Consider the following 13,582-nt stretch of genomic DNA (forward strand, 5'->3'; position numbering starts at 1 on the left):
AACTAATTTATTGAGAAAATAACATTATTTTCAGCAACTTAAAAAAAAATCTCACTAACATGGTTTAGAAAGAAAATAAGTTTCATATATGAAAAATGACTTACCCTCACATAAAAATAAAAAAGGAAAAATGCATATATCAGTTTCAGCTAGGGATCTGATACTTTTGAAAACCTAACCTTCACATATATGTGTAGTGAAACATAAGTAAATCAGCTAGGAAACCTGAGTATTGTTAAATCAAATATTTCATTATTACTCACTTTCACTTTCTATAGTAAAAGTATTTTCTTTCAGTCTTATATTATCATCTTCCTGAGCTTCTAAAAATGTCGATTTTAAATACAGCCTCCATATGCGTATCAGGCAATCTTGTGAACAGCTTGCTAGGAAAAGATCTCTACCTAATTAAAAAAACAAATTTTATTACTTTTAAAACATTCTATTCTTAAATTTAAGTATAAGAGTTTTCCTTCTACAATATACACATTTCTAGATTTCTTGAAAAAATTAGACATTGCTTCCTTATCCTTCATTCATTTAACCTATATTCATTTTCAATAACACCGACAAATATACAGACAATGCTAATAAATGGTTATAATATGTGGTATTCCTATACAATCTACTAATTTCTACAAAGAACTTCTCAAGAATGTCTGCATGTGTAACAACTAGTGTCCTCTTATAAATATCAACTTGTTTCATCTTCTACCAACCCAAATAATAGTTAACACAAGGGATAAGTATCCTCTTTTCTAATTGGGCCAATAGGAAAATGTTACATACAAAGAAAATTTTTAATTAAAACATACACGGGGGACTTCCCTGGTGGTGCAGTGGTTAAGATTCCATGCTCCCAACGCAGGGGGCCCAGGTTCAATCCCTTGTCAGGGAACAAGATCCCACATGCATGCCACAACTAAGAGTTCACATGCTACAACTAAGGAGCCGGCAAGCCACAACTAAGGAGCCCACCTGCTGCAACTAAGACCCAGTACCACCAAATAAATAAATAAATAAATATATTTTTTTAAAAAAAAGAGCCTGCTTTGAAATTACACATACTTGTCCCCATTATATGTACTTTAGCAAAATTTCATACTGACCAAAGGCTGCCCATTCCACGCCTCTTATCCAATCTTCATGTCCAGATAGAAAAAGCACTTTCTGAAACTAGTAAGATAACAAAAATCATAGGAATTGATGTAAGAATTTAATATTTTCATGTATATCAGTGACTTAATTTGGTCTCAGCCAGTCTGACTGCATTGCTTTTTTTTTTTTTTTTTTTTTTACTGCGAACACTATCTGATTAGACATCAGATAGAGCTCTCATTTGGGAATGAAAAATCTCATAATCATCCAAATTTAACTGAGCAATCCTGAGCAGATAATATCTGTAGTTCTCAAATACACTAAACATTCACAAGGTAAATGACATACGCTGCGGACACAGTATAGAAAAAAGCTGGGTGGTTGAACATTCACAGTCATTTTTAACTTTCTTATAAAATGCAAAGAAACAAATACCTCTGTTATTAACTACACGAGCCTAGAGTTAACCAACCCTCTTTCTGAAACTTCCCTCTAGTTTAACCACTCAAAGTATAGGTAAAGCTCAGAAGGACAAATAACCACTGCTAGGGAGGACAAAACACTACTACAGCATTTTCCTTCTCTTCTTCCCCACCTAATGACCTGTTTCCCCCAACGACTCTGGACCTGATAGCCAAAGCAGCAGCAGTATACCTGGTGTTCAGAGAGTGAAAAACTGTTTAACGGAAGACTGCCAGAAAAGATTCTCCTATTGGATTATTTAGATGGGAACATCCCCAAAATTCTATAATCTAGAAATAATCTATATTAAGATATGTAGTTAAGCAGAACATAATTCTAGCCTCTTAAGAAACATCATTAATTACCTGATCATTTTGTTGAACAAATAAGTGAATTTTGCAGTCATCATCGCCACATGCTAATATTGGTACTGGTGGGGGGAAAAGAGGCATCGCTGTAAGTATTCCATCATATGTTATGACTATCACCTATGCTGGATCCTAAGCTCTAAGTAAAGAATCCTGACTTCTGCTTCCCACACCACTGAACAAATAAATTGAAAGTGCTCAATAAACGTCTTTACGAATAAAATGAATATTCTAAAATGTTCCATTAAATGGTTACTCGGCAAAGAATGACTATTAACTGAGAATCCTTTCCTTTATTCTGTGTCATTTATGATAGAAGGAGCAGTAAAAAGAGAAGCTCGAGAGCAAGCTGGGAGCATTTAACTACATCAGCCAGAAGACTAACAGGAAACATTGTTAGCCCAAGTGAATAATAAAATTTCCAGGAGAGCTAATATGAGCCCAGCATCAGGGTTACTGCACAAAGATTTAAGGGTATGTTACTGCACAAAGATTTAAGGACCCTACATTTTGAGAATTTGATAGTAAAACAAAATCCATGAAGTAATTAAAGAACAAAATAAAGGAGCATATAATTAACTATGTGGATAAAAAGTTATGAAAGATGTGACTGTAAAATTAGCTTTCTTTAAATCAACTTAAAAAAAAAAAAAAAAAGCCAAAAACTCCAGTCACTTGGCCTCAACATAGATGCAAAGAAATCAAATTCTATGTAATGAAACCAGAACATGTGTAGTTCCTCCTCCTGGGGAGCCCTCGCACAAAGTGAAACGTCATGTGAGACCACAGAGTCGCAGCTCCTGCTGCAATGGGCAAAAGAGCCTGGAGGCTTCCAGGCCCGGCCTCTCCCCACCAGGTCTGTCCACCAGGTCTGTCCTCCAGGTAACTGAGGAGGCACAAGACTGTCTGACTTGCACTGGCCATCATCTTTGTGGAGGATAATCAGATAGGTACAGATGGGTTTCACAGCAAAAGGGGAATTTTTTCTTTGGAGATTTTAAGTGGTCTTAGGCAAACTGTCATTACGCAGGGTCCTCTCATTACGTAGGGTGCTGTCATTATGAAGGATGCTGTCATTATGCAGGTGCACGGGCTGTCATCTTGAAAGAAATACTCATATGATCCATGTTCAGTACTTTCTCAACTTATCCCAGACCTTCACCTTCTATAGAACTAGGTAATTTGCCCAAATTACATCTATATACATCGACAGTATATTTGATAAATAGCAGTACCAATCTTGAGTACATATTGAGTCACTTAAATTTTTAACTGCTACTAAAGTTTCTAATAGCCACCCCCCTTAACCCCCTTTGACCTTATGTTTTATACACAGGTCATTTGAATACTGAGAACAAAAGTGTGTTATCCATGTCTCAACTTGTTTCCTGAAAACATTTAGACACAAAATTGAGATCCAGTATGTTTCTTTTAGGTTTTGGTTGTATGGGGATATAAAAATACATTCCTCTTTTAATATACACTTAGCAGGATACTCACCATCAGTATTAGGCAAAAAAGACAAGCAGAGAGCCAGAGTGAATCCATTTCCAAAGTCCAAGGTCTGAAGGCATGTCACTAAGAAATAATAAAACACATTATGAACAACTAACTCTGAGTGTAGCCAACCTTAGAGTTTGGGTAGCATCATCAGATGTCAGCAGGGAGATGACAGAAGTCAGTCCTGAGCCCCCAGAGATGATGGGAATTTAAATGGCCAGTTTCTAACAAGGTTACAGAGAACAAAAAGACTTATATGAAAAGACTTTGAAGGAATTTACATTATCAGTTTGGTAAAGAGGAATTATGGAAAAGTGCAAAAGAAACAAACATGTAGATTAAAATTCTAACATTTTTAAAACAGCTTGAAAGACTAAAAAATTACATGAATGTTATTCTAAGTTGTCCTTCATCTGATAATTAAATTACTTAATTTCATTTGTTTGGATGACAATGTCTCTCAACTTACCTTCAGAACCCTGTTTAGACCAGACTCGAATAGTAGAATCAGAAGCTGCAGACACTATCAGTGTATGTAATGCAACATCCGATGCCCTCCTCTGGTAAACAGCATGCACTGCATAAACAGGTCCTTCATGGCCGTGGAGGTGGACTGCTTTTAAAAGCTGAATCACAAAGAATAACAAAAACATTACAATAAAAAAGGAATTATCAGTTTCACCTGCATTTAACTAGAATCAGAGGATTAAAGGCACTGTTAAAATGCCTGATCCAGAAATAAGTCCTCTCAACTGAGAAGAATGTAAACGTGTGAGAATCCTGCCTGATCATATTAACTATACACAAAATGTGTACACCCTTTCACACAGCAATCTCACATCTGAGAATCTACTCTGAGAGAGCAGTACTAGTTTAACAAGTAATAAAAGACAAATGCAAAAGGACATTCATCACACACCCTTTCGGAAAACTTCAATCAACCTATAAGTATTAATAGAAAACTGACTAAATAATTGTAGACACATATTCTAAGCCAACAAAAAGGATAATGCATGCTTATTACCATGGAAAGACATGCATGACATTGACATTTTTGAAGAATATAGGCCAGCTTTGTGGACTGTCCCTCCTCTTGGATTAGTCTGATATTTCCCCACAAACAGATTCAGGGTGTACATTTTGACATCACCACTACATAAGTGCATCACATCAGGAGGCACACAATGTCAGTTTGTCCCACTTTTAGTAAAATTAACCCTGATATTTTAGTAGAGGTAGTGTCTGCCATGTTTTTTCACCATGAAATTAATTTTTTTTGGTGGTAATATGTGAGATTATACTTTGGGAGTGAGTAAATAGTTTATTTTCCATCAAACTTTTACCAAGTATTTTTAGCATCCACTCAGAATACTTAACCTGTATCAAGCAGAGTTACAAAATGGAAAAATGACAAAAAGAACTGGGAAATCCCAAATGTTTATCAAGTCTTCTAGCTTTCCATGCAAGATTATTCCCTGCAGCATCATTTCTATTTTAGACCTATTTTTTTAGAGTTCCAAATATGTGAGATTCTACCACTTCCTTTGAGAGGTACCTTCTGTAAACTGTTGTCTGCTGAAACAGAGGTGTCTCTTAAATGTCTCAATTATTTTCCCAATTAGTTAAGCAGAACTCTGCCACTCAAGAAGGTAATTGATAGTTACGTATAAGGGTCTGTACACTAACTTCCTGTAATCATTAACCTTTGGCTTCTCTGAAAAAAACACTTTTTAAAACTCAAGTACAATAAAGTCACTTTCATGTACAATTATACACACATAACCAGAGATCTGGAACAATGTTCATTAGAATGTTAACTGTTGAAATTTTGTACCTTTTTCCTTCCTCCTATTTTTCTGTATTTAAACTTTACATGAGTCTGTATCATTACCCCCTGAAACATTAAATCTATGGAAAAACTCACTTCACATCCTTTTATTTTCTATTTTATTTATTTTTTAAAAATTGAAGTATAGTTGATTTACAATGTTGCATTGTGTTAGTTTCTGGTGTAATTTTATATATATATATATATATATATATATATATATATATATATATATACACACACACACACACACATATTCTTTTTCATTATGGTTTATTACAGGATATTGAATATAGTTCCCTGCGCTATGCAGTAGGACGTTGTTGTTTATCTATTTTATATATAGTAGCTTGTATCTGCTAATCCCAAACTCCTAATTTATCCACACTCCCACCCCCTTTCCCCTTTAGTAACCATAAGTTTGTTTTCTATGTCACTTCACATCTTTTAAGCAGGGTTGTATTTCAACCATTAGAGAATCTTAAAAGCTCAAACAAAACAAATCTCTCAAGTTCACCAGCTTTTAAAAAAAACATGCCCACTGTTCAGAGACTCAAATCTCTCATTATACCAGCTTAGAATTATTTCCTTTTATCAGAAGTCAAGATGTAGTGAACACCTGTGTGCATGGAAATGCATACCAGAAGGAACCTTTAAGCCTCTAAGGTTATAATATGTGACTTCTTCCCCCAAATCCTCTTATTCCCTTCATCCCCCTTTTATGCCTTTCATCCTCCTCTCTGTTTGACCTCACGTTCTACTTTCCAGTCCATCTCTAAGTTCACTGTCTGGCATCAGATACCCAGCCTGCAATCCTCTCTACTGACAGAAGCATAGGGCAGCACTGAGGAAAGAGTCTTGCAAATCTCAATTCAAGGTCTCAAAAATGAGTACTCAAATGGCTCTCTCTGGATTCCTCTGCCAAGGTAAATCCAAAAAGGAGCTGCTTTGCTACACAACCATTAGAACTCTTGTTCAAGTCTAAGTGACTCCACAATCCCCGCCTCCACACCTACCCACTGTCTCTGGCTGGCAATACAAGTAACATGTTAACAACTGAATTCCACATCTTCCCTCTAACTAGCCTATTTTGCCTTGTAGAAGTATCTTTCTTCCAGAGCCCTGAGCCAGAATCCCACTCTTTTTGATTTCTCACTCCTCTACCCAATAGCTCCCTACTCCTTTTTTTTCCCCTACTCCTTTGACAACTATCTAGTCAATGCCAAAATCATTTTCCTTCAAAAATATATCCCATATCTCTTCCTTCATATTTTTTTCCTATCCTCATCTGGCACACTCCTGTCAGATTCATCGTCTTTGGTATTCATACTCCACTGGTTAGAAATCCTCAATGACTTCCAAATGCCTGCCAATAAAAAAACTCTTGAAGCAAGTATTCAAATTCTCACGAGATCTTCTCCTTCCTACTTCTCTAGTATTACAGCCCATAAGTGTTATCTAGAAACATTTCCAAAACTATGTTCCTCAAAGTTACAAGGGATACTAAAAGATCTGAAGGGGAAAAAAAAAATCAGACTTGAAGTAAGTTTAGGAAATATTAGTTAAACAAAGATAAGCAGGTTTTTCCATATCAGAACTTTTCAGAGTCTTCACTATGCTCACAGGCATTTTGATTCTCTAAGAGAAGTATATGCTATGCATTGTTTCCCAAACTTGACTGGCCACAATCAGTAACTGAGAGATGAATAATTCTCTGAACAAGCTCTGAAAAGCCCTGCCCTTAAAACATCTTAGGCTTTGGTTAACACTGGATACTTCTGAGCAAATGGTCTCCTTTCTTACCTGCACTTGGATTCATATATTTTCCCAACCTGGAACCCTCACCACTTTAATGTTTTCTAAGGAAATCATCTCACACTATCAGACCCAACCCAAAGGCCGCCTCTTAAATCTCTAGTGAACTTCCACAGCAGCATGGTTGTGGTACAGCAAGTGAAATCACCCACCCACAGAGCCACCTTTGCACTCAGTTATTCAAGCACATTTTGCCTTCAAAACTATGTACATGATTCATGAATAGGATTCTGCCTCATCTACTACACCTTCCGCATGGCAGATGTTCAAACATCTGATGCACTAACTTTACATTTTTAATCTTTGCTTGTGACTAGAAACAACCTAAATGTCTATCAGTAGAGGTCCATACACACCCAGTACTGCATATTATAACATCACTCAGAATTATGTAAATCTATATCCACGTGATAACTGCTGTCCTATGCACAGAGCAGTTATTAATTTTTGCTACCAATGAAAACAAGACAAACATCCCCTGTAAGAGCAGTTTGAAAATTATTCCAAATGATGAGAAATTCACAGAAATGACTGACAGCATATGAATACAGAAGCAGATTACAGGGAAGGGCACAAGGCCTGTGAAGTATGGAAGATACAGGATCTGGATTACTGACAAGCAAGAATGAGGAAACTTCATAAAGGAAGAACACAGTAGAAATGAGGGAAAAGACTGAAAATAAAAGTAGATATAACAGTCATTTCTTATAACCATAAACATGTCTACCCACCTGATTATTCTCTATTTCCCAGTGAATCACTTGATTATCAGATCCTCCAGAAATTAATTCAGTAGAAGGAGCTGAAAAAAAATCATACCTCAGTAAACATTTTAATTCTTTTCCAGCTATTCTGAAAAATTTCAAAGCTATAGAAAAGATAAAAGAAAACTCATATACCTTTACCTAGCTTCACCAACTGTTTAGATTTTGCCATATTTGCTCAATTATCTTGCTCTATGTACACACACACACACACACACACACACACCCTTCTTTGTTTTTGACAAACGATTTAAAAATAAGTTGGAGGGACTTCCCTGGTGGCGCAGTGGTTAAGAATCTACCTGCCAACGCAGGGGACGCAGGTTCGAGTTCTGGTCCGGGAAGATCCCACATGCCATGGAGCAACTAAGCCAGTGCACCACAACTATTGAACTTGTGCTCTAGAGCCTGCAAGCCACAACTACTGAGCCCACATGCCACAACTACTGAGCCCACGTGCCACAACTACTGAAGCCTGCATGCCACAGCTACTGAAGCCCGAGCACCTGGAGCCCATGCTCCACAACAAAAGAAGCCACCACGATGAGAAGTCCACGCACCGCAATGAAGAGTAGCCCCCCTCGCCACAACTAGAGAAAGCCTGCGTGCAACAACCAAAACCCAATGCGGCCAAAAATAAATAGATAAAATAAATAAATTTACAAACAAACAAACAAAAAGATGTTCAACATTATTAAAAAAAAAAATAAGTTGGAGACATGATGACCTCTGATCCTTAAATATTTTACCATTTTTCCCAAAAACTGGAACATTCTCCTGTATTACCACAATACAGTTATCACATTCAAGAATTTTAACACTGATACAGTATTGTTATGTAATACATAATCCATATTAAAATTTCCCCAAATTGTCCCAGTAATGTGTTTTATGACTTTTTTTTTTTAAGTTAGAATCTAAGGACCACACATTGCGCGTTTGGTTGTCAAATCTTTTTAGTCTCCTTTAATCTTGTCCCACTTCCCTCCTTTTTTGTGACAATGAGAGTCCAGGTCAGTTGTTTTGCAGAATGTCCCTCCATCTGGATATGTCTGGTTGTTTCCTCATAAGATTTAGGTTAAACACTTTTGGAAGAAATAATATATGAGACATTACAGTCAGCTGCTGCTATCAAGTAGTACATGACATATTTTTGAGATAAGAAACATTTCAAAATAGCTCTTTTAAACATTTACAACTTTTTTTGAAGACAGAAGAAAAAGGGAGTAAGAACCAAGAAAGGGGGAAATAATCTAACATAATTTTGGTTTGGATTTTGCATCCATTTGTTTCTTCTGGCTTATGTCTAGATAGTTAGGTTAAGAAGCTGCGGGGTTGTCTAAAGAACATTACATTTATACTCAGAAGTCCCAGGTTCATGTCCTAACCCTGCTGCCAGCCAGCTGTGATCTTGGACTTTAATTTCTTCATGTGTCACAGAAATTAAGCCATTTACCTAACTACATGACTTAGATAATTACTATAAGTTACATGAAAGTAATGTGTTAAAAATCAAGACACTTTAAAAATATGAAATGGTATTATTAGAATTTTATATGTCACTGATACATGGGTTAGAAAGAATACATGAGTTATCTGACAGTGGAGCCAAATCTGAGAAAACCAATCATAATAGAGATTATAGTGATACACAAGCAGTTCATTTTATGTAAACTCACTTTTAAAGGGAAAATAAAATATACAAGCCCAAATTAATATTTTATAACAAATCCCTATACTGAGATACAAGTAGTCTTTGATGTCACTTGGTAGCAATTAATATAATTACAATTGTCTTTTAGTATCTGCACTAACAGCCACTCTTTCTATGATTTAATGGTTTTTACTCACCTACTGCGACTAATCCTGCATCACCAACCAAGGTAAGTAGTTTATTAAACATTTTTTTTTAATGTCACAGATAAAAATCTAGCCAAGTCTTACTAATTCAGGAAATTCTGAATTTGTGCCTAGCTCAGAATGCTCTCAATACATATTTAATAAATGGAATAATAAATAAAATTAATTGAGAATCCATAAGAATACTACTGGAGGTATATTTAAGACACCTGAAGAAATTCTATAGGATTTTAGAAGCCCACCTAAAAGCATTCTTTTTTTTTTTTTTTTTTGGAGGAAATGGCAACATTTTTTTTTTAACATCTTTATTGGAGTATAACTGCTTTACAATGGTGTGTTAGTTTCTGCTTTATAACAAAGTAAATCAGTTAGCATTCTTAATTAAAAATTCTGGAGCTATGGAATCTTAGAGATGGAAGAGACCTGGAGATAATCTAGTATAGCAATTCTCAGACTTTTTGATATCAGGATTCCTTTACACTCTTAAAATTTTTTCAGGACCCCAACAATCTTTTATTTATATAATAGGTTATATGTACCAATATTAACCACATTAGAAATTAAAACTGAGAAATATGAAAAATACTTGTTTATTAGTTTACTTAAAAACAATGAACCCCATTAACATAAATAACATTTTTATGGGGAGAACCTTGTATTTTCCAAAACAAAAAATTAATAAGAAGGCACTGTTTTATATTTCAGCAAATCTCTTTAACGTCTGACTTTATTAGAATACAGCTGGATTTTCATATCTGCTTCTGTATTTAATCTGTTGCAATATCCCACACCATGCAGCCACTGGAAAATGGCACTGCATACTCGTGACGGAATGAGAATGAAAACTAGGAATAACTTATTATTATTCTGAAAATAATTTTGACCTCACAGGTATCAAGAATCACTCAGGGTCCCCTGATTCAGTCCAAACATTTACTTTTCATATGTTACTAAGATGAAACTGGGGTCAAGAGAGATGCAATGCCCTGCCTAAAAAAACAAGAGTTTGTCTGTGGTAGAAAGAGACCTACAAGCCAAATCTTTTGAATCCCAACCTGGGCCTCAACACAGGCCCTGATTACAGGCTTTGGATCAAAAGCAATGGTGGGGTCTTGCCTCAGTAATGGGCTGCCTCTACCTTCATCCTAAGCACCGCTGTATTATCCATGCTTCAACTGCTATAAAGTAAAAGTACAGGTCAGATAGTTCACTGGGCATACCATTTTTATTCTATTTTCCAATTGCATAATATCAGATAGGCTGATGCTAAATTAAGAAAAGTCAGATTAATACTTACAACCATCCTGTTTACAAATCCACTGTATGCAGTTGACTCGAGCAGTGTGACCGTTCAGGTTGGTAATAACAACACTTTTCTTTAGAGAAGAAAACACTTGTTAGTAAATTAGAATTTATCCTACAGAGGAATTAATAAATTAATAAAAATCAGATTTCAGTGCTTTTGATGCTAAGAAAAAGTCCAGTATTACTTCAAACAGAATCACCTTCCTTAATGAACTATTAACCATGGCTTAAATCATCCATTCACTTTTTAATTCATTCCTGCCTTTCTCCCCACTCCACATTCACTCACCTCTGTCCTCTTCTTGTCTGGGAAGCCTGTCATGAAATCCCAGACCAGATAAGGACCTGCGTTCCCACATGTTTTAGGGGCTACTTCTACCATGCTTTCACCAATTTGAGAATTTGGTTGACAAAAAAACCCTTTAAGAGAGGAATTCGTGATTAATGGATACAAATTCGTGGCTCACTTTGTATACCTTGGCTGATCTGGTGTTGGGTTCTTCAGCCTTAATGACCCAAGGTCACCAGGTTACAGCTACTAAGGTCCTCAAACATCAGATCCCTTCAGGGCCTACAGCCAGGTTCCCTGCAGACCCTCAGATTGCTGCTTTCACCAATGTCACTCCACACTTGGCCTTTCTTTTTCTTCCCCCCCTGCTGAAGACTCTATGCCTACTGAGCCGTCCACTTTATAGCCCCTTTCTCTACTGATTGCCTAGAGCACTGGCTTGTTACCTAATTGTATGTCAACCGTAATTCTCATGGCTGAGAAAAAGGTTTACAGGGGTAAATGTGCATAAACTAACATATTTCACATATGGGTTGAGGTTAGGAAACAATTTAAAGCATTTCATTGTCTTTCTCACTAGAATCAGAATTTCTTTTTTTCTTTTTTTTTTTGGTGGTATGAGGGCCTCTCACTGTCATGGCCTCTCCCTTTGCGGAGCGCAGGCTCAGTGGCCATGGCTCACGGGCCCAGCAGCTCCGCGGCACGTGGGATCTTCCCGGATCGGGGCACGAACCCGTGTCCCCTGCATCCGCAGGCGGACTCTCAACCACTGCACCACCAGGGAAGCCCAGAATCAAAATTTCTTGATGGGCAGGAGTTATTACCCATTATCTTTGTGTCATCACCACTAAGTTCAAGGTTAGCCCATAAAGGGTCTTCAAAAGTTTGCTGAATGAACATCATCCCCAAAACTTTACTTTAGCTTCTGACGTGTTCTTATTCTTATATTTCATTAAATACCCAGCCAACAAATATTTAACAAAGTAAGTACTTTTTAGACTCCATACACTTTTTTTTTAATGTTAAAATCCCCTAACATGGCCAGCGGATTATCATTAAAAATAAAAATGTGACAGAGGGCATGGGGCACAAACCCATTAAACAGCTGCAGAAAGACAGGCTTCCAAAGCCTTGGTTAACAGCCACTGTAAAGTTTACCCTTGGTTTTAAGTGCTTTATCTTGACAGTTAACAGTGGCATCTAACAGCATGGTAATAACAAAACAAAAACTGGGAGGAGATGAGTAAGCGCAAGATAAGAAAAATGAATACAATTATTTCATTTATAAGTTCAAGTCTGCAATGGATATGAGGATGACAGAATTTTTTACAGATTCTTTTACAGATTCTTTTCCATTGTAGGTTATTACAAGATATTGAATATAGTTCCCTGTGCTATACAGTACATCCTTATTGTTTATCTATTTTATATAGAGTATTATATAGAGTACTGTGTATCTGTTAATCCCAAACTCGTAATTTATCCCTCCCCCCCTTCCCCTTTGGTAACCATAAGTATGTTTTCTATGTCTGTGAGTCCATTTCTGTTTTGTAAATAAGTTCATTATTTAGATTCCACCCATAAGCAATACCATACAATATTTGTCTTTTACTTCACTTAGTATGATAATCTCTAGGTCCATCCATGTTGCTGCAAATGGCATTACCTCATTTTTTATGGTTGAGTAATATTCCATTGCGTGTGTGTGTGTGTGTGTGTGTGTGTGTGTGTGTGTGTGTGTATACCATATCTTCTTTATCCATTCATCTGTTGATGGAAACTTACATTGCTTCCATGTCTTGGCTACTGTAAACAGCACTGCTATGAACAATGGGGTGCACATATCTTTTCAAATTAGAGTTTTTGTCTTTTCCAGATATATGCCCAGGAGTGGGATTGCTGGATCATATGGTAACTCTATTTTTAGGTTTTTAAGGAACCTCTACACTGTTCTCCATAGAGGCCACACCAATTTACATTTCTCCCAACACTGTAAGAGGCGGGTTCCCTTTTCTCCACACCCTCTCCAGCATTTATTGTTTGCAGACTTTTTGATAATGGTCATTCTGACCCGTGTGAGGAGAAACCTCATTGTAGTTTTGATTTGCATTTCTCCAGTAATTAGCGATGTTGAGCATCTTTTCATGTGCCTGGTGGCCATCTGTATGTCTAGGATGATGGAATTTTTAATCAAATTAATAAAGCAGTAAGATAAGAAAAACATATATCTATCTCCTGCACTGCATTTTAATTTCCAGCACTTTACTTTTTATACTGAGACTCCTTTTGAGAA

General features: G+C 36.5%; 1 protein-coding gene across 2 annotated transcripts in view; it reads right to left on the reverse strand.

Annotated features, from left to right (window-relative positions):
- Window positions 1-13,582, reverse strand: part of ELP2 (elongator acetyltransferase complex subunit 2) — a 46,358-nt gene that overhangs the window by 30,605 nt on the left and 2,171 nt on the right. For both annotated transcript variants that reach the window (XR_010836965.1, XM_059041324.2), the window contains exons 2-8: window positions 10,993-11,071; window positions 7,803-7,873; window positions 3,898-4,054; window positions 3,429-3,506; window positions 1,926-1,990; window positions 1,110-1,176; window positions 264-404 (exon numbers count right to left, since the gene is read on the reverse strand). Coding sequence is in view for 1 of the 2 variants with exons in the window: in XM_059041324.2 (XP_058897307.1) it covers window positions 264-404; window positions 1,110-1,176; window positions 1,926-1,990; window positions 3,429-3,506; window positions 3,898-4,054; window positions 7,803-7,873; window positions 10,993-11,071 (658 nt within the window). In the remaining variant the exon portion in view is untranslated. The remainder of the gene's footprint in view (window positions 1-263; window positions 405-1,109; window positions 1,177-1,925; window positions 1,991-3,428; window positions 3,507-3,897; window positions 4,055-7,802; window positions 7,874-10,992; window positions 11,072-13,582) is intronic.

Source organism: Kogia breviceps, chromosome 15, assembly GCF_026419965.1.
Source record: "Kogia breviceps isolate mKogBre1 chromosome 15, mKogBre1 haplotype 1, whole genome shotgun sequence".
NCBI lineage: Eukaryota > Metazoa > Chordata > Mammalia > Artiodactyla > Physeteridae > Kogia > Kogia breviceps.